General features: G+C 35.3%; 2 protein-coding genes across 2 annotated transcripts in view; one reads left to right on the forward strand and one right to left on the reverse strand.

The window, feature by feature from the left end:
* Positions 1–17,069, reverse strand: part of LOC136042211 (protein odr-4 homolog) — a 49,903-nt gene extending 32,834 nt beyond the window's left edge. Inside the window, exons 1-2 of the mRNA XM_065727146.1 lie at positions 16,942–17,069; positions 1,332–1,499 (exon numbers count right to left, since the gene is read on the reverse strand). Coding sequence (XP_065583218.1) covers positions 1,332–1,499; positions 16,942–17,034 — 261 coding nt within the window. The 5' untranslated portion in view covers positions 17,035–17,069. The remainder of the gene's footprint in view (positions 1–1,331; positions 1,500–16,941) is intronic.
* Positions 17,070–18,089: 1,020 nt separating this feature from the next.
* The window catches only part of LOC136042208 (general vesicular transport factor p115-like), a 93,254-nt gene continuing 90,202 nt past the window's right edge, over positions 18,090–21,141 (forward strand). Inside the window, exon 1 of the mRNA XM_065727143.1 lies at positions 18,090–18,207. Coding sequence (XP_065583215.1) covers positions 18,142–18,207 — 66 coding nt within the window. The 5' untranslated portion in view covers positions 18,090–18,141. The remainder of the gene's footprint in view (positions 18,208–21,141) is intronic.

Raw genomic sequence — 21,141 nt, forward strand, 5'->3', positions numbered from 1 at the left:
AATTCTAGGCATTGACTTTGTGTTGCAAAGCAGGAATTATAAAAGGTAAAAGGAATAAAAGGTATAAAAGTATAAAATAAAGTATAAGTAAAAAAAAGTAAAGTATAAAAAATTATAATTAATTATATAAATAAATAATTAAATTAATTAAATAATAATTAAATTATATTAACTAACTAAATTAGTTTATTAAATAGTTAAATTAAACTAAAATAATTAAATAAATATAAATAATTAAACTATAAAAGTAAAGTAAAGAACAAAAGTATAAAGTAAAGGATAAGTATAAAGTAAAAAGTAAAAGATATAAAAGTATAAAAGGTAATTTGGAGCAGCAATGGTTTTTAAATTCAATATTTTTTAAGTACCAGGGCAGCAAAAATTAACTTTGATTAGGTGAAATTAAAAGCTTACATAACCACATATATCTTGGAAAATTAGGAAAAATCAGGAATTTTGTTTGAATGAAAGCGACCGTCATATGCCGTTTGTAATTTTTGGTGATAGGTAGTTGGCGTCAAATCAAAAAAGGAAAAACAAGGTTGATAAATCAGAAAAGAAACATAGCACCACATACAACGTAACACCAAAAACCACATAGAAACATAGCACCACATACAACGTAACACCAAAAACCACATAGAAACATAGCACCACATACAACGTAACACCAAAAACCAACAAGCAACCAACAAACCAGTATAGCACATACATAAAACATAGCGCCAAACAGCTTAAGAAGCTCTGACTTTCGTTTGAAGCTGTAGTTGTCTTTGAACTTCAATACATTATTAATCCTTGAATTTTTACAGACACAAAGTTATATCAAACTTAACTGATTAATTTTGCTTATTTTATTTTGATAGTTCAATGTGGCGACACTGACAAAAACCTGGAAGAGCCCAAAAAACTTCCTAATATTCATACAAACAAAAAACCATAGTTTACAAGTATGACTACACCTTATATGGGTTCAAAAAGAATATATTTTTTATATTGATGTCTTTGGTATCTTACTTACTTTTACTTCAGTCTTCCCATGCTGGTCGGCGCATAAGGCGACAACGATGCCTCTCCATGATGACCTCTACAGCGTCTTCAGCCAAAGATCATTGTCAAAATGTAGCCTTCTGTTGTTCACACCGTCGAAGAAGAGTCTCTCCCTCCAAACACCAAATACCATGAGGCAGGCGACTGCTGCCCATTCTAACCATACGTCTTCAATAACGCTACAGACTGCTTATGACTTTATCAGTAGTGAATTGCTGTTTCTTAAGTTAATTTAATTAAAAAACTCAACATAGCAAATTTTACTGTTGTATAAACTGTACCTGTTTTGCATGCTCAGCTATCCACCCTTTGTCAAAGAAATCCACGGGAGTTTTTGGATTTTTTCTTCTTTTTGGACTTGCTTTTGATTCTAGAGGCTCATGCAGGGCTTCTTCCTCTTGAGGCGGTGTAGGTGCTGAGTAAAGGACATTGTATGCATTTTCAGATTTCTATAAAAAATGTTAGTAGTTTGATTAGAAATAATTTGCATACCTCAAAATAATATATTCAACATAAGCAATTTAACTACAGGCCTGAATTAAGCAATTGACAAGTTGATTATAAACACTCCTCACCATAGAAGACAGAACTCATAGGGAGAGTGAGAGAGATCTTAGAAAGAAAGAGAGGGAAAGTGGATATGCACAAGGGGTAGTAAAGAGGGAGAGTGCTTGCAAAGTAACTTAAGGTTGGGTGAGGAGAGCAAGAAGTTTTATTAATAAATTAAACAAAAAAAACTAGTTTTTTTTTATGAAAGTAAGGAGCGACATTAAAACTTAAAACGAACAGAAATTACTCCGTATATGAAAGGGACTTTTCCTCCTCAACGCCTCGCTCTTTACGCTAAAGTTTGACTTTTTCTCTTAACTCTACTTCTTAAAACAGTAAAAAACTTTAGCGTAAAGAGCGGGGCGTTGAGGAGGAAAAGCCCCTTTAATATACGGAGTAATTTCTGTCATTTTAAGTTTTAACGTCGCTCCTTACTGTAATTCAAAAAACGCTTTTTTATTTAATTTCTGGACGTTTTTTAATTAATGCATGTTTTGATCTTGGCTCTCCGCATATAAATAATTAAAACGAAATTTGCATATTAATTTTTTTTTTGGCTAAATGGCTTTCTCATAGTTTTTAATCGGAAGTTTTTTGAGAAAAAGAAGAGAGGGAGGAAGCCTAGTTGCCCTCCAATTTTTTTATTACTTAAAAAGGCAACTAGAACTTTTAATTTTTTACGAACATTTTCATTAGTAAAAAAATATATGTAATTTACGAATTAACTTACGTAACGAACTTCTATATTCGTATGTTTTTATTGCGTATATGAGGGAGTTCCCCCCCCCCCGTCTATACCTCGCTCTTTACACTAAAGCTTAAACTCTGTCCCAATTCCTGACGAATGACCGTTCAATCACAAAGGCCATAGAATAAATAGTTGAAATTACTAAAAATACTTTAGCGTAAAGAGCGAGGTATTACGAGGAGGTAAACCCCTCATATGCGCAAAAATTTCTGCTCGTTTTAAGTTTTAATGCTGCTCCAAACTTTCAGTAGAAAAAAATTTTCATATTAATTTTTCACTGTTTTTTTAAATAATGCTAAAAAAATCCTTCACCCCCTCTATTGAAAGTCTCTTCCCCCATTAGTTTTTCCATGGAAAGATCCTCCCACGTAAACCCCCCCCCATATCAACTCTCCCTCCCAAACCCAAAAAAATCCCCCTGAAAACGTCCGTACACTTCCCAGTAACCATTACTATATGTAAACACAAATCAAAGTTTGTAACTTGTAACCCCTCCCACGGGGACTGCGGGGAGTAAGTCGTCCCCAAAGACATAGTTATTAGGTCTTTCGACTATAGTGAATAAAATGGCTATCTCAGAATTTTTATTCGGTGACTTTGGAAAAAATGAGCGTTGGAGGTGGCCTAGGTGCCCTCCAATTTTTTTGGTCACTTAAGAAGGGCACTAGAACTTTTAATTTCCGTTAGAATGAGCCCTCTCGCGACATTCTAGGACCACTGGGTCGACACGATCACCCCTGGAAAAAAAAACAAATAAACACGCATCCGTGATTTGTCATCTGGCAAAAAATGCGAAATTCCACATTTTTGTAGATAGGAGCTAGAAACTTATACAATATGGTTCTCTGATACGCTGAATCTGACGGTGTGATTCGTTAAGATTGTATGACTTTTAGGGGGTGTTTTCTCAGGCTCGTTACTTTTGATAGGTAAGACTAATTTTGATGAAAGTTATATATTTAAAATTAGCATTAAAATGCAATTTTTTTAATGTAACTATTGGTATCAAAATTCTTTTTTTTAGAGTTTCGGTTACTATTGAGCCGGGTCGCTCCTTACTACAGTTCGTTACCACGAACTGTTTGATTACCAAAAACTGTTTGATAGCTTTGATTTTCCTCAAACATGTTTGTGAGTTTCCTACACTCTTTGCTCTTGGCCTTTGCACAGGGCAGTCTGTGGCCTCAATCAATAATAACTAAGATTAAAAACTTCTGAACAAAAAAAATTATAATTATTCTAAATTCAGCAAAGAACCACACTACTTGTATAAATATCTCTCAGAGCTTATGCGTATGTAAGACAGCATGGGTATATTCATCTGTTCATTTTTAAAGCAACCCCTTATAAAGGGTCTTACCCTCTTTCTTGATAACTAAAAGAATATGATTTTTTCTAATATCTAAGCTGTGCAGTTTAAGCTGATCGTTTTCTAATAGTCTAATATTTTTTTCTTGTATATATATATATATATATATATATATATATATATATATATATATATATATATATATATATATATATATATATATATATATATATATATATATATATATATATATATATATATATATATATATATATATATATATCATGAACAGAGAAATCACCAATGCAACAGCACAAACACACAAAAAAAAAAAAAAAAAAAAATAGAGACAGAAGGAGAAAAGGAAGACTGTTTTCCTAAATTAGTGATTAATATAGACCAGCACTTGAATGAGGCCTTAACCCTACTCATCCATACAATCACATAGGTCAAGCAGCATAGCCATACACAATCAACCATAAAGAATAATCCATGGACAGGCAGTCATGTCGTCAATAAGTATAAGTCGTCATTTACCAAACAATAGAAAAAATAATATAGACAAATAATTCAGAGCCAACACCCAACACAAGGGCTCATCAGGAGAATACACTGGCCTATATAGGGTTTTCACCACTTTATCGCCATATATATATATATATATATATATATATATATATATATATATATATATATATATATATATATATATATATATATATATATATATATATATATATATATATATATATACATATATATATATATATAAGTTATATGTTGGTGCTAAAGGGTTATCAACAATTAAGACAGTTTGATTAAGACGTCTTTCAAAAAGAGATCTGATGAAAATTAGGAGACCAAACCTTAAGAAGATGTATATATATATATATATATATATATATATATATATATATATATATATATATATATATATATATATATATATATATATATATATATATATATATGTATATATATATGTATAACTGAGAAGGCTTAGAATACTTGAGAATGATATTCTAGTATATAGTAGAAACCATAAAAAGCACACTGGAGAAAAAGGTGGAGCTGGAGAAAAAGGAATCTATTTCAACAGTGCAAAATGCAAATTTGCCAAAGATAAAGTCAATTGCTTTGGACATATTATTAGCAAGGACGAAATAAAGCCTGACCCAGAAAAGATCAGAGCCATACAAGACATGCAAAACCGCCAGCCTAGAGAAGAGCCATAGACATTGTTGGGAATGCTCAATTTCCTATAAAAGTACATATCCAACTTATCCTCCAATATTGAGTCACTTAGAGATCTCACTAAAGCCATAGAATTCAGGTGGGAGAATGGTAGAATTCAGAACATAGAATTCTCATCCTGCATGAAAGAGATTAAGAGTTGCATATCAGAAAATCGGGCATAATTTGACCATGGATGCAAAGCAGTTTAGATAAAGGTTAATGCTTCATAGCATTGACTGGGAGCCAAGCTATCGGCTTGGGATGATAGGGATGATAGTAGGTTTTGCATCTAGAGCCCCTAACAAGACAGAACAGAACTATTTACAGCTGCACAATGCAACAGCGCAATTACACCAAATAATGATCCATATCCAGCAATATGACCTAGAAGTACATTATAGCCTACTATAGCACTCTCAGCTTTACTTGCCACATACTGATACCCAAATGCAGATTGAAATCAAAATCTATGGGCATGCATTGATAAAATCTCTGCCAGAAAGTGCCTCCAAACTAGAGGAGATACGCCAAGAGACAGAGAAAGATAGTCAACTCAAGACATTCATGGAACTCATGCCCAACTGAAGGTATCCTATTTTGGAATATCAGACACAAATTAATAATCCATGATGGGCTAGCTCTAAAAGACCAAAGAATTGTACCTCATATTCTCAGAACAAACATACTTCATTCAGCACAACTGGGGATAGACAAAACCAAACGGCATGCCAGAATGATTGTGTACTGGCAGGGAATAAATTCAGACATCAAGACCTTTGTCCAAAAATGTGATGCATTTGCAAGATTTGCAATGAACAATCAAAAGGAGCCATTGATTAGTAACCAGCTGCTCTCACTACCATGGCAGCATACCAGCATTGACATATGAATGAATGAATGAATGAATGAACTTTATTACCCGTAAAGTATAAAAAACACAAAGTATGAAGTATTATAAATAAATAAACAAAAACAAATACGATAAACAGCAAAGAAAAACAAAATTCAAACTAACAAAAGACAACATGGACTAATCAACCAGTATCAATATGGAAAAAAGGCTGCAGAGGGTCATAAACGTGAATAAAGTTGACAGTCTTTTTACATAAATCGTCACTGGAAGACCGAATCCGAGAAGGCACATCTACTATACCAAATCGAGCAATTATTTTTTTGTTTCGGTGCCATCTAGGAAGCCGGAGGAGGAATTTGCAATATCTGAAATAAGCCGTACGTAGAGAATGTCGATCTTTCTTACGAAACAGATGAGCCATGCCTGATAAAAACAAAAGCACAGGGGCGCAATAAGCGTTATAAATCATGCACAAACCGTTACGGTTGTAACGGCTTTTGTTTGGGGATATTTTTCCGTAAGCGACGCGTAGGTTTTTCACGGCTTGATTCACTAAAGATGAACAGGTAGTGGAAAGTGTTGGGCCGAAACACAGACCAAGCCAACTAACTAAAGAAAAACATGGCAGAATTGCAGTCCCAGCAACGAATGGAGCCACCGCATGAGGGCTATTAAAACAAATAAACTAGCATTTAGACGCATTAACTGACAGTCCAATCTTAGATAATTCATTGGTTAATATAGTAAAATTAGAAAGCAATCCACGGCGAGTCCGGGCAACAAGAAGAACGTCATCTGCATATGCAATAGAAGACAAACCAGTATTACTGTAAAAAACAGAACTTTTAAGGGGACGCAGGCACGATGCAAGCACGCATTTAAATATACTAGGAGACAATACGGCACCTTGCCGAACTCCCTTATTAATTTTTACCGGGTCAGATATTTGGCCATTCCAGGTAACTTGAATTTTAGACTTTGAATACCAAGAAGACAATAAACTTAGTACGGAAGGATTAACACCTGAAGACGCAAGGGAAAATAGAGCCTGGGAGTGCACAATATTATCAAAAGCTCCAGAAATATCAACAGTAAGACAGTATAAAGACATTTTAGCTTTTACGGCATCTTTCATGAGTCGGCTTAAAAACATGATGTGCTTGGGGCAACCGAAACTTTTCCGAAAACCAAATTGAAAAGGCGTAAAATCACAATTCGACTCAATTTCTGGTAGTAACAAATGTTCAAGCAACTTACTTAAGAAACACGATACTGTAATGGGACGATAATTCACACATGACGTGGGGTCCTTGCCTCGCTTTTGAATAGACGTTACACGGCCACAAAGGAAACTATCAGGAACAGGCGACTGTGCTAAGCAAGACTGGAAAAATATTTGTAGATGGTTAAGTAGAGCAGGACAATCATAAGCAAAAAATCGGTAAGAAAGGCCGTCACCATCAAGGCTATTTGAACACTTAATTTTTCTTAAAGCCCGGCGAATTTCAGATATTGCTACAGGCTGGACAGTAGACATTTTAAAATATATAAACTACCAAGTCAGACATCAGCCAGAACCATTGACAAACTGAAAGCTAGCTTTGCACACTTTAGAATCCCTCAGCTGACAACTTCAGACAATGGTTCTCAACATTTCTCTCAGGAGTTCAGAGACTTTGAATAAATATAGGGAATCAGCCTGAAAACCTTGAACCCCATCTATCCAAAATCAAAGAGTCTGGTGGAAGAATCAGCTCTAACTTCAAAACATATACTAACAAAAGCAAAGGAAAGTGGAAACAACCCAATAGTGCGTTTCTAGAATATAGAAACAGCCCAGTTGATGGGCATGCCTCACCTGCCCAACTCCTAATGAGTTGCTAGCTGTGGTTTTTCCTACCATCAGCCTAGACCCAAAACTATCCCTCTCCATACCATTCTATAACACAGGTCAAAGGAATGGGAAAGACAGAAATCATATCATGATAAGTCCACGAAATCACTACCTGAGCTGCAACCAGACAACCAAGTTTATGTCCAGAAGAAAACAAATGGCCCCTGGACAATAGCAAGTATCATATCCAATCATGGAAACCCCAGATCATGCATAGTGGAGACAGAAGATGGTTCTAGACTATAAGAAAATAGAGCCCACATCTCTACACATCCCTTTACCCCAGCCAGTGATGCAGTCAGTATCCCATCAACAACACAGGATAAAAGTAGCTACACCTCCCCCACCCCTTCAGCCAAACCCTGCAAAGATAAGAGCTCCACCAAGGAGTCTCTCAATTCAAGGAGAGAAAGGCAATCCAACTTTCCCACCCCTCCCCAAGCAAGCACTGTGCACATATCTCTAAATGCACCTGCCACTTGCCTGTCAACAAGTACTCAACCCTCCATCACCAAACCAAAGGTCATGCAGCATACCCCCAGCAGTAGGGATTAGATTTACCTGTAAGGTAGGACATGTAAGAAGACATTCATAAATGAAAGGAAGGGGGATGCAACATTGCGAACTAATCCACTTGCTTGTACTTATATTATGCTTTGCTATTTTCTTGTATGTGCTTATATTAAGCTTTTTTCTAGGTGCTTGAGCTTTAAATAAACTATAAATCAAAGAATTCTTCAAAGTGTGACAACAACATTGGAATACTGATGTATACAAAAATGCCATCACTTATATGAATCTTTTTTTTCAAAATTATAGCTCTTAACAAATTTTCTCAAACTTTTGACCTATCTAAATCATTTTTAAGGCCAGAATATCCCAGGATTCCAATTTTCCCAGAAAAACAAATATAAATCTATGCATAAATGCACAATTATTGATCACTTATAAAGACAGCAAACACATATATACATATGTATATATATATATATTATATATGTATATATATATATACTTACGCGCGCCCCCCGCGCGCGTAAGTCGTTACGCGCCATATTAGTTACGCGCCATTGTAGTTGTGTCCCTATGTCCCACCTGTGAATATAGATATATAATATATATATATATATATATATATATATATATATATATATATATATATATATATATATATATATATATATATATATATATATATATATATATATATATATATATATATATATATATATATATATATATATATATATATATATATATATATATATATATATATGTTTTTAACTACGTAAAACTTGCGAATATACAACATTCTTTGCTGTCCCATTGTCTGTGCATATAAATAGATTGTCAGGTTTACCGACTCTTGAACATGCAACATATAATGGTCCATGGGAAAACAATCCGTATTCAGATCTATACCTCATGATTCTAATGATTGCCCTTGAGCTTTGTTGATGGTGATTGCTAATCGACCATTCCCTGAGTCGCCATCGTCATTTATATATCCCCCTGTGCACCCCGGCGTCCCCTTTGTAGTTATGTCCCTGTGTCCCGGTCGTCATTTATATTCCCTGTGTCCCGGTCGTCATTTGTGTCCCGGTGTTCCAGTCTGTGATTTCTCTTTGAGTGTCCCGGGCGTCATTTATATTCCTTGTGTCCCGGTGTCCCGGTCGTCATTTATATCCCCCTGTGCCCCCCGGCGTCCCCATTGTAGTTGTGTCCCTGTGTCCCGGTCGTCATTTATATTCCCTGTGTCCCGGTCGTCATTTGTATCCCGGTGTCCCGGTCTGTATATACATTCGTTTTTTAGTTTTGTTTTTCTCCTTTATTTTTTTCCTTTTTTCTTTTTTTTCTTTTTTAGTTTATTTAGATTTTTAGATTTTTTAGTTTTTTTATTAGTTTTTTGTAGTTTTTACCATTTTTTTAGTTTTTTTAGTTTTTTTTTTACTTATGTCCTGGTCGTCATTTATACTCCCTGTGTCCCGGTCGTCATTTGTGTCTCGGTGCTTTGTTGATTGCTAATTTATATTATATTTATATTTATATTTTTTATATTTATTAATATTTTTTTAGTTTTCTTTTTCTCTTATTTTTCAGTTTTTTCCATTTTTTTAGTTTTTTCTTTTTTAGTTTTTAGTTTTTTTTTTGTTTTTTACCTTTTTTTAGTTTTTTTAGTTTTTTAGCTTTTTTAGTTTTTTTATTAGTTTTTAGTTTTTTTTTAGTTTTTGCCTTTTTTTAGTTTTTTCAGTTTTTTTAGTTTTTAGTTTTTTACCTTTTTTTAGTTTTTTTTAGTTTTTTAGCTTTTTTAGTTTTTTTTCTTTTTAGTTTTTTTTTGTAGTTTTTACCTTTTTTAGTTTTTTTTCTTCTTTTGTATTAGTGTGAAATAATTCAGACGTCATATGCGGACAAACACGACGTCACTCGACAGACAGACAGACAGACATAACCCACAAACAACTTATTTTTATATATATTTATTCATATTTTTTTAGTTTTCTTTTTCTCTTTTATTTTTCAGTTTTTTCCTTTTTTTTACTTTTTTTCTTTTTTAGTTTTTAGTTTTTTTTTTAGTTTTTTACCTTTTTTTAGTTTTTTTTAGTTTTTTTAGTTTTTTAGCTTTTTTAGTTTTTTTATTAGTTTTTATTTTTTTTGTAGTTTTTGCCTTTTTTTATTTTTTTCAGTTTTTTTTTAGTTATTAGATTTTTACCTTTTTTTAGTTTTTTTAGTTTTTTAGCTTTTATAGTTTTTTTTTCTTTTTAGTTTTTTTGTAGTTTTTACCTTTTTTAGTTTTTTTCTTCTTTTGTATTAGTGTGAAATAATTCAGACGTCATATACGAACAAACATGACGTCACCTGATCCATCCACAGATCCACACACAGACAACTTATTTTTATATATATAGATATATATATATATATATATACCTTAAATTGCATTGTCCAGCAAATAAAGAACCATCCTGTAGGTGCTGGTTAGCCAAGATGTTGAGCCATTGTGTTGGCTGCATCCCATTCTTGAAGCAATGGCTTGGACAACCAGTCTTTGTACACACCTCCCTTGAAGGCCTCCACACTAGGGGCTAAGACTGATCCTTCACTTAAAAAGTTCCAGAGCCTCATAGCTCTATTTGGGAAGAAGTTGTTCTGTTGTCTGGTGTTAGCTTGTTTTTAGTAAAGCTACGTGGTGTCCTCTAGTTCTAGTTGACTGGTCAAGTTGAAGAATATTTTGTTACAAGGACTGAGTATGCAGCATTTTGTACACCATGATGACATCCCCATGCTTCTGTCAATAGGAAAGGGTAGGAATCTGTAACTTCTCCTGGCATGAAGAGCAGTCCAGGCTTTCACATCCCTCCATTGATTTAGTTATTTGCCTTTGGAAGCTCTCTAGTTTTTTCTTGATGCCTTTATTTAATGGGGTTGCCATGCACATTCCAATTTCCAGTTTCATTCAAACAAGTCCTTTGCTACTGCAGAATGTTCTTTTTACAATTCCCAGAGTCTGAAGAGCTTTGGAGGCAACTGACTGAGCATGTTGGTCAAACTTCAATTCATCATCCACAAGTATACCCAGGTCTCTTTCAGCATGGTAAGAACCAATCATTTGCCCAACAATATCTATTCCACACATGTGATACTGACCCCTCACATTCTTTCTGCCAAAATGAAATTGTCCTGCATTTCTTAACACTGAATTTTAACCTCCAGAGTTTTGCCTAATCAGAGACTTTGTCTAGGTCAGCTTGTTATAAGGTTTGCTCTTTGGCTGTTTTAGCAGGGCTGGTGATTTTTGAATCATCAGCATACAGGGTCATTTTATTTTTGACAGATTGGACATCATTGATACAGATGTTAGATAATATTGGACCAAGGATCATTCCCTGTGAGACAGACCATTTTCTCCATGCACCTTTATGCTCTGCTATCTTTCAGAGATGCCATCACACACTCAACAACCTCCTGGCATACCCTAATTGCAATTAATTTTGCCTGTAGTCAACAATGACATACTTTGTCAAAATTTAGAAGAATGTGATCTACTAGGATTCCTTTATCTAGGAGTTCTGTGACAAAATTCTATATACCTATTGGATTTGTATGAATGAATTGTTCTAATCTAAATCCGTACTGACTCTGCACAATAAGATTGTTGGAGGTGAAGTGTTTGACAATGACAGCATTTATTATTGCTTCCAGAATTTTCCCAACAATGGATGTAATGCTAATAGGGAGGTAATTTGATGGGTCTAATTGAGTCCTGAGGTACTGTCTTTGCATCCAGAGACTTTTGGAAAGTGCTGCAAGAGGCAAGGCCAATTCTGCATGAGCTTCTTTTAATGTCTGAGGGTGTACACTGTCAGGCCCTACAGATTTGTTGTGGTTAATATTGTTCAGTCTAGCCTCAATGTTGTCTATACTCACAGTAAGTGGTAACATTCGTTTATCAGCTGTGTATTTAGGTTGATTGGGAAGGAGATCCATATCTGGGATAGTGAGGATTTTTTGGAACCAATTGTTCATTGTCTCAGCTATGTCTTTAGGGCTGGTAATAGATTATCCATAAACAGAAAGCTTAGTTACTCAGTGTCTTTGGATATTTGTAAGAAGCATACCTCCAAAATTCCTTGGGATTTGATTTGAAAGCATCTGTAATTGCTCTTCATGTTCTCTTGTATCCCTGGCCATGGAGCCTTTCAAGGGGGAATAAGTGTATTGTAATTCCATTTTGAATTGTATTGTATTGAATAAACTTCTTCTTCTTCTTGTAAGTTTTTGTGAAAGCTGTCATGCCTTATTATGGAGTTGCTTAAATCTTTCATAATTTACCTGTGTTGGCATAAGGTAAAGGCACCAATGATTTGAAAGTTTTAGCAAAAAAAAAACTTTTTCTACTCTGGAAGGTCTAACTTAAACACTTTTGGATTGAAAAGGGTTTTAGTATGAAGGAAAAACCTCTAGGAATCTTAACTGTTTGATTAGAAGTTTCAAGTTTAATCAGAAAAGGATACAAAACTCTGATTTTCTGAAATTGGACTGTTTTCACCTACAAATTTGACAGAACAAAAAAGTTACCTGTTTTCAACTTTAGTTAGAACCCATTTTGACATAGGTTGAAATACTTGGGGAATGCATGTGGGCAGAACCTTGTGCATTCAACATGCCTTTTCTTTTTACTTTATTTCTTTGTTTCTCTTCAACTTTATTTAATGTGTAATAGCATAGCACTATTCAGATAGTGGAAGCAAAAATCAAAAATTGTCTCAGGTATTAGTGGTACTTAGTGAAATTTATGTTCATGTGTAAATTCTTACCCTTTTCCTAAAAATGGGTAGAATTTTGATGGGGCCACTTTTGGTATTTCTAAAAAATACTTTGAGGATCAGCAGAATTATAAATACCAACAAAGACCAAACTGCCTTTCCATCACAAACATCATAAACAAGAAAAATAATAGGGAATTCTATTTACAAGACAGGAGAAATTTAATTAGAATGAACATTTTGGCCCTATGTCCAAAGGCTGTCCTCAGCAACCCATAAATATATAGTAGAAGAAGAAATTACAACAAGATACAACCAACAACTAAAATGGGTTTTATAACAGTCCCAGCATTTTTAGTTCAGCAAAGTTCAACCAGGACTGATAAATAAATTGAGATAATACAAGGCAATAAATTGAAATGAAGGAGAACAATTAAAACATATTTTTAGTGCTAACCTTGCTTTTTTGGCAGTGGATCTTGAAGGTCTATTTGTGACAGGTTCTGTGTTAATATCTATTGGATATCATTTCATGATAGAAGCCAATATCTACATTTGAATTTGGCTTAAGGAAATATGTGGTTGATTAGATTCTGGTGCATCCCAGTCAAATCTCCATGGTTTGTCACTCCACTCAGCATCCAGATGACATTTGAATACATCTGTTGATTCAGCAGAAACAGTGTTCTCCTTGAGCTTGTTCCAGAGGTTCACAATCCGGTTTGAGAAGAGGCTGCATCTTGCTCCAGTCCTTGCATGAAGCTTGCAAATTCATTTTGGGTGTCATCGTGTTATGTGGGAGGGGTCAATCTCCAAGAGCTCATTTTCTTGATTGGTAGAGAGGAGTTTGTGAACCTGGACCATGCCCCCACGTTTCTGTCTGTAGACTAAAGAGGGGATGTTGAGTTTCCTCAGCCCTTCACTGTAGGGCTTGTTTTCCATACCAGCAATCAGCTTTGTGGCCCTTTGTTAGATTTTCTCAAGAACTACCTTGTCCTTCTTGAATTGAGGGGTGGCCAGGATGGTCCCCACCTCCAATCTTGGTCTTACTAGTCCTTTGTAGAGCTTAGTGATTACATGTCTACTTCTGCTGGTAATGCTATGTTTAATGATGCCTAGGGCTCAGCTAGCATTGGCTGAGATCTTCTGTGAGTGGGAGCTGAATTTCAAATGGGAGTCTACAACAACTCCAAGGTCTTTCTCCTCCTGAACATGCTCCAGTATGTGGTGACTCCCAGGGTATTGGGTCATAAGGTACTGTTGCTTGTGGTTGTTGTGTCTGAAGTGTATGACCTTGCATTTTTTTCAATGTTGAGTTCCAGCAACCATCTTTTGACCCATAAGCACATGTGGTTGAGATCAGTTTGGAGGGATTGGAGGGCAGAAGGGGTGTTGGCAGGACCTATGAGCTTTGAATCATCTGCATAAAGAGTGGTTTTGTTACTGGTGATAAGGGCTAGCTCATTTATGTATATATTGAATGGGGTAGGGCCCAGGACATTGCCCTAGGGGAACCTGCTGGTGACTTTGACTTCATCAGAGAGTGAGTGACTGTTTAGTCCTGTGGTCACTTTTACTTTCTGTGTTCTGTCCCTCAGAAAATCCTTGATCCAACTGATCACTTGTGGACTAAGAGATAGGGTATGTAGCCTGTGAATGAGGTAGCAGTGACAAACTTTGTTGAAAGCTTTGGCTAGATCCAGCAGGATTATATCCAAGGTACTCCTTTCTCTAGTAGGTCAGTTACAAGACTGTAAGACTGAAGAAGGTTTGTATGAACCAATCTCTTAGAACAAAAGACATGCTGGCTGCTGCTGATGAGTCAGTTAGCCTCAAGATGGTTAATAATGCATTTGTTGACAATTCTCTCCATGACCTCGCATGCCATACAGATGAGGCTGATAGGTCTATAGTTTAGTGCTGAAGTTTTGCTACCCTTCTTATGAATTGGGATGGCTATTACCTTCTTCCAATCTCTTGGAAGCTTTCCTTGTGTTAGTGACAAGTTAAATAGTTTTACCAGGGGCGCTAATAAAGCAGGGCTTAGTTCCTTTAGCAGTTGTGGACTCGGACCATCATGTTCAGTTGATTTGTTGGCATCAAGCTCCTTAAGCTGTTTGGTTACTTCTTTGAATGTGACTGGTGAGTGTAACATTTGGAAGGGAGTGTGAGCCTGTTCTGCTGGTACAAGAATTTTTTTCACTTTACTCTATGATTCATGAGGATCTGTATTCTCAATGAATAATCAATCTTTTCTTGATGATTCTTTCCTAACTTGAATGCAATTCTTAAACACATGTCTCAAAAGCTGATTTTTCTTAGGAAACAACCTAAGTCAGCAAGCAATTATAATATGGTCACTCACTCCAAATGGTGGTTCAGACTTGATGCTAAAAATTGGTTCTGGGTCTCTTACTAATACAAGGTCAAGAACTGTTGGGGTTTGCCTATCTTAATACCTAGTTGGAAATTTAACTGCAGGGTATAATGAGTGATCTTGTTTGCATGGAAGAAATGCTATGCTAAGATAGCCTCCTCAAGCTGCCTGCCCTATGTAATCAATCCTAAATTGACATTGTGCAGTGGTGTCAACTTTAAACCAGAAAAGAATGGTCTCTAGATCATACCTACCTATGGTCATTGTTACCAAGTGGGCTTAAATTACATCTATCCAGCACTCTGCTTGTCAGAGGGCATGTCAATAGGCTGTAGAAATAGAGACAAACCTCTTTTTTAGAAAAGTACAAAAAAGTTAACATCTTAATAATAGAGCCTATAAGATCCAAAGTAGGTAAAGTAGGCATAATGTCAGAAACATGAGCATAATATTTGAAAAGAACATTAAATAAATAATTTAATGATAATCTGAAATGTTATTGAGGATTTTTTCCCAACAACTTTCCAAGATAGCAAGAAGTCAATGGAATAGAATTTTACCAAATAGACTATCAAATTCAAAATCTTGTAAATCAGAATCTAGCAAAGGTATGAGGCTTAAGTACTTTCATTGGGCTTTGTTTGAGAAGTAGATGTATATCTCATCTACTTGGATGTGTACCAATTCAAACAAGCTGTGATACTTTTATATGAAATTGCCATAATTTATCAGGGGTCAAGTCCTTTTGGAGTGGAAACGGTAAAATTCTAGTTAATTGACTTCTTGCTATCTCAGAAAGGGTTTAGGTTAGGAAAATGAAACTTTCAGGGATGGGTCTACAGGCTAAAGTATGTCTTGGGAAGGTATTTTAAAGTACCCACCTCCACTCCTTCTCCCTCTAGAGGGCCCTGAAATTTGCCTACATGACAGGTCTATACCTATTGAAATTTTGACAGAACAACATTTTACCTTAATTTTCAGTTACTAGTTGCTTGTTCTTTGCCTTTAGCTCTGAAAATGCAATTCCTGTTATTTGAACAGAATTTTGAGCTGTATCAATGTTTTTTTTTCAAAATTTAGGAAATGTATTTGCATATCTTTAAAACCTTATAAAATGGAATTGAGCAAAGTTGTGAAGCTGAAAACAATTTTGTTTTACTTCAATTAAGCAGAAGATCTATTTTGCAATGTTTCACTTTTATAACACTCATATTTTTAAAGGTCATCAAAGGTCAGGGCCCTGTAGAGGGAGAAGGAGTAGAGGTAGTTGCTTCAAAATACCTTTCCAGGACATACTTTAGTCTGTAGATTCATCCCTGAAAGTTTCATTTTCCTAACCTAAACCCTTTCTGAGATGGCAAGAAGTCAATTAACTAGAATTTTACTGTGGAAACAGCTGGAGATAGCCTAAGCCTTGCCTAAGAGTTTCAAAATAGGCTACCTTCCAAGACATCATCAATATGTTTTGTATCCATTCCTGAAAGTCTTATTTACATAGCTTGAATAGTTTCTGAGACAGATAGAAGCCCTTCATCTTGAACTTTAATACATCTTATAGTAGGCTAGAAAGCCTAGGCTATGCAGTGCATCATCTGAATTTAGCTAGCCAAGGCCTAAATACATCAGTCAAAAAAATAGTTCTGTAACATGATATTACTTACTACGCCAATTAGCACTCCAGATTCGATTCCTTTTTTGATAGCTCGTCCTTTAAGAAGATTTTCAACTGTAGAGTCAATTGCTATTAAAGGCATGCTTCAGTGTGTTTTTGAACGTGCAGCGTTGCCTTGATTTTAAGACAATTCCGCTAAAAGTATCCGGGGTATAGAATAGCTATAAAATTTATAAAAAAAAAAACTCTTAATTATTCTTAGAGAGATATAAAATTGTATATTTCTATGAGAATAACCTAACGCTCACACAGATATTTATGTTGTGGAAAACATATTGATGTACATATTCACCACCGTATCGCCGCAGCGGTGAAATAGCAGAACCTGTTCAAATAAAAAATTAGAAAGACCAAACCTTTTTTTGGAAACCAGACAAATTTTCTCAGGATCCTAGCTTTTGATAGGTAGAAATAAATTTAATATTTTTTATATATTTGGAATTCAGTTTTTTAGAGTTTCGATTACTATTGAGCCTAGTCATTCCTGATTTACTCCTCGTTACTTTACTAAAGACAATCTTAAAAAGTAACAAGAATCACTTGAATATTTGCAACTAATCAGATAAGGAAATTTTCAAAGAGGCAATTAAGTCACTAAGGCTAAGAATAAATAAAGACGAAAAGGTGACACTGGATAGCAAAAAGATTGACCAGGTGGGCAGTTTTGCTTGCCTTGGTAGTATTATTGGTAAAAACGGTTTGAACAGTAAAAATTTTAAAAGTAGAATAGCCAAGGCCTAGGGCATTTTTTCACAGTTAAAAAAAGTTTGGAAAAATAGGAAGATAAGTCTGCAAACAAAGTTTAGAATATTGGAAGCTACAGTGATGAGAGTAGTCAAACATGGCTCTGAAGCATGGGCACTCCAGAAAGCATAAGAGGATGTCATAAATAAAGATTTAAAGGAAATGGGAACTTCCCGGGAGGATTTAAAGAGGAAGGCTTTGAATAGATTGACTTAGAGGAGGTTGTGCATTGTGTAACTATATTGGCCTCGGTTGGATTGATGTAACGGTGAGCTATTTGTAGTGGAAGTAGTAATTAATTTCTTTAAAAGAAATGGAGCTCAACATGTTTGTCGATAAACAAATAAAAGTCTCAATGTGCGACGAATTTGAAGAAATAAAAAAAAGCAACATCGAGAAGAAGAAAACGAAAAAACGAGGTGAATCAGCTCATAGCCTATTTATTATGTTTCTTGTTAGGTCAATTATTGGCTCACCTGGGGCTGAGAATGCTGCAACTGGTGCAGAAACGGTTAGTATGATGGCAGATTTCGATATTTTCATTACTCAAGTAGGTAGAAGGTGAAAATTTTGCTTGATGTGTCTTCCTGCATTTGCTTTTCCCAGCTTTTTTGCATTTTCTGTTTGCTTCTTGTTTATTTTGCTCTTTTTGTTTGTCTTTTCCCTTTCAATCATGTCTGTCATAAGCTGATTTTTGATAGGAGTATCAGTTAACAAAGTTGACTTAACACTCTTGCAACCCTTCCTTGGGGCATTTTTCCTAAGAGGAGCTTTGGGATGGGGAGTAGGGGACAAATGTCTTCTAGAGTCAACAGAGTAGCTCTTCTTTGAAACATCTTGAGCAAAGGATTCAGAAATTCCTTCTTCCTGCACAGGATCAGCAGAAAGAGTTGCTGACTCACTTCAAGAAGGGTCATCTCTGTCTGTCATGTGGGCTGCCAAAAAAGAATCTTTGGAGAACACTTCCAGGTTGAAAGGCCAGATCCCCATCTTCTGGATGCCATTCTTGATGTTTATGAGTTGAAATGCTTTTGGGAAAGCAGTTTGTACAATCTGAGCAATGGTGTAAATATCAATTACTTTTCCAGGATTGTTTATTATACAACAGTCCCAGGCCCTGTTATAAGCTGCTTTGAATGAATAAAAGACCAAAACATCTAATGGTTGATGTCTTTTGCTTGTATGGGGAGGTATAGTGAGCAAAACTATGCTGTTGTCTTTGGCAAACTGAAGAGAAGAAAGTAAAATATGGGAGTTTTGGTTGTTCATAACTAGCAAAATCTTCTTCTCTTTGCTAAAACTTGAGAACTTCTTGATGTGGGCCAGAAATATAACAAATATTTCTGAAGAGGTTCAGCTACTAGGATTTGCTGCATCAATCAACCCAGTTGGGGCTCCAGTGAGCATGATTGGCCTGAAATTAACCCACAGGAGCACCAGCATAGGGGGAGGGATGAAAGTCCCAAGTGTATTGACTGCAGGAATGACTGTTACCAGAGGCCCATGTTCAGCTGAGGTAGTCTGTCCTACCTGCTTAGCTCCCTTACTTGCAAAAACTTTGCAAGAAATGTGAACTGTTGTAACACTGGTCTTTTGCATGTTCCAAATTTTGTATGACTCAAAGGTGTTCTTTTGGTAAACTGATCTCAAGTTCTGGAAAAACTCCATCACAATCTGCTTATTAAAACTGTTAGCCCTTGCTAGGCTGGTAGCCTTAGGCTTTCTAAGGGAAATCTCAATGTTTCGTTTTCTGAAGCCTTCCAGCCAGCTCGTTTTCCTTCCATGTTTCAGGCACCATTGCACCAATAGAGGAAGCATACTCAAAAGCTAGCCTCCTTGCTTGTCTTTTTGTCATACCTTGAAGCATCTTGGATGCTATTACTAGTTACTTGCTGAGCAAACCTTCTTGGTCTCTGGTGAATATCCTGTTGGTTTTTCCATAGTCTGGGCAGAAATCATCTTCATCCTTGTTGTGCTTTTTAAGGTACTGTAAGAGAGTAGAATGACTTAATCCATACAAACAAGCTATTTCTCATAGTTTCACTCCTTCAACAACTTCTAGGACAGCCTTCTTCAGCACGTTTGCAGGAGTCAAGCCTTTAGTGGTTTTCCATGTAGGATTTCTCATCATAGAATCAACAGTTGAAAATATGATACAAATTCTTCAATTATATAAAAAAAGATAAATAAGAAGAGTAAGTAAAAGGTAAGCTTATAGGTCTATAAGTACAAGGTAAGCCTATAGGCCAGTAAGAGAAAGGTAGGCCTATCAAAGTACTAAGTAGGTCATGGGGCACTATCAACCAGTGGTTCATTGTTCCCCATGGCAAGTGGTTCATTGATTCCCCATGGCATAATAATTCTTAAAAAAGGACTAGCTAAAAAAGTATTAAATAGGACGTAAATCACCAATTACAGTCTCAAAGCCAAGATATCAATCCATTAGATATATGATAATCAGCAGGATATGACAAATTCTTCCCCAGAAAAGTAAAAAGCTAGTGAAAAACAAAATTTTTACTTTACCTGCAGAAAACAATCTTTTTAGCATCACAAACAGAGTCCTGATCCAAACTGAACAAAAGTACATCAAAATGTAGAGAGACTGGGTGCCAATATTGGGTAAAAGGGAGGAGGAATTTCAGCAACAGAAAGTGGGTATGCCCCTGGTTTATGGTACCCCTTGGTTCGAGGTAGCCCAATCTCACTTGTATGATTAGGCTACACTGTTGACTACCAGTGCATTTTAAATTGTTAGTTTTGTTTATGGTTAATACATTCAAACTAATCGTATGCTTAGTAAGAATATTTCTAGTATTTAAATTGTGAAATAGTCCACTTTCCAGGTGATATAATACAGATTTTACAATGGTTTTACCATTGAAAGTAGTGATTAGGTATCCAACTGCTGGATATATTACTTTGTGGTTATCCTAAGGGGGTTCTCAATATTTTTTGTTACCAAATTTCTATTTGAGATGCAAGGAACAGTTTGGAAAGAGTATGAAAAAAAATTGTTCAATGGTATGTTTACCTCCTACCTAGCTAAGTAACAAAAACAAATCGTAAAATTCCTTTCATAAAAGCATACCTTTTACTTTTTTAGTTTTCTCTACTTCATTCTATTTTTTTTTCAACATATGATTTTTTTAACTTATTGATCTTAGTCATGGTACATTTACATTCTAAGACAGACAAAAAACAAACAAAAAACAAATGTAACTCACAATTATCTTTCTAAACATAATAACCACAATTTTTATATTTCTAACAGCTGTCTCCCCCCCCCCTGTCTAAAGACAATGGATTTAGTCCTAGGTTATGTACAAAGGTTGGCTGATTTTTTTTTTCAAATTGTCTTTATCTGGCATTATGAACCAACTGTTGACAGGAAATGAAGACACAAAATAATGCTAACCATCAAAATCCATAAACTTTTATAGGG

Source organism: Artemia franciscana, unplaced genomic scaffold, assembly GCF_032884065.1.
Source record: "Artemia franciscana unplaced genomic scaffold, ASM3288406v1 PGA_scaffold_75, whole genome shotgun sequence".
Classification (NCBI taxonomy): Eukaryota; Metazoa; Arthropoda; class Branchiopoda; order Anostraca; family Artemiidae; genus Artemia; species Artemia franciscana.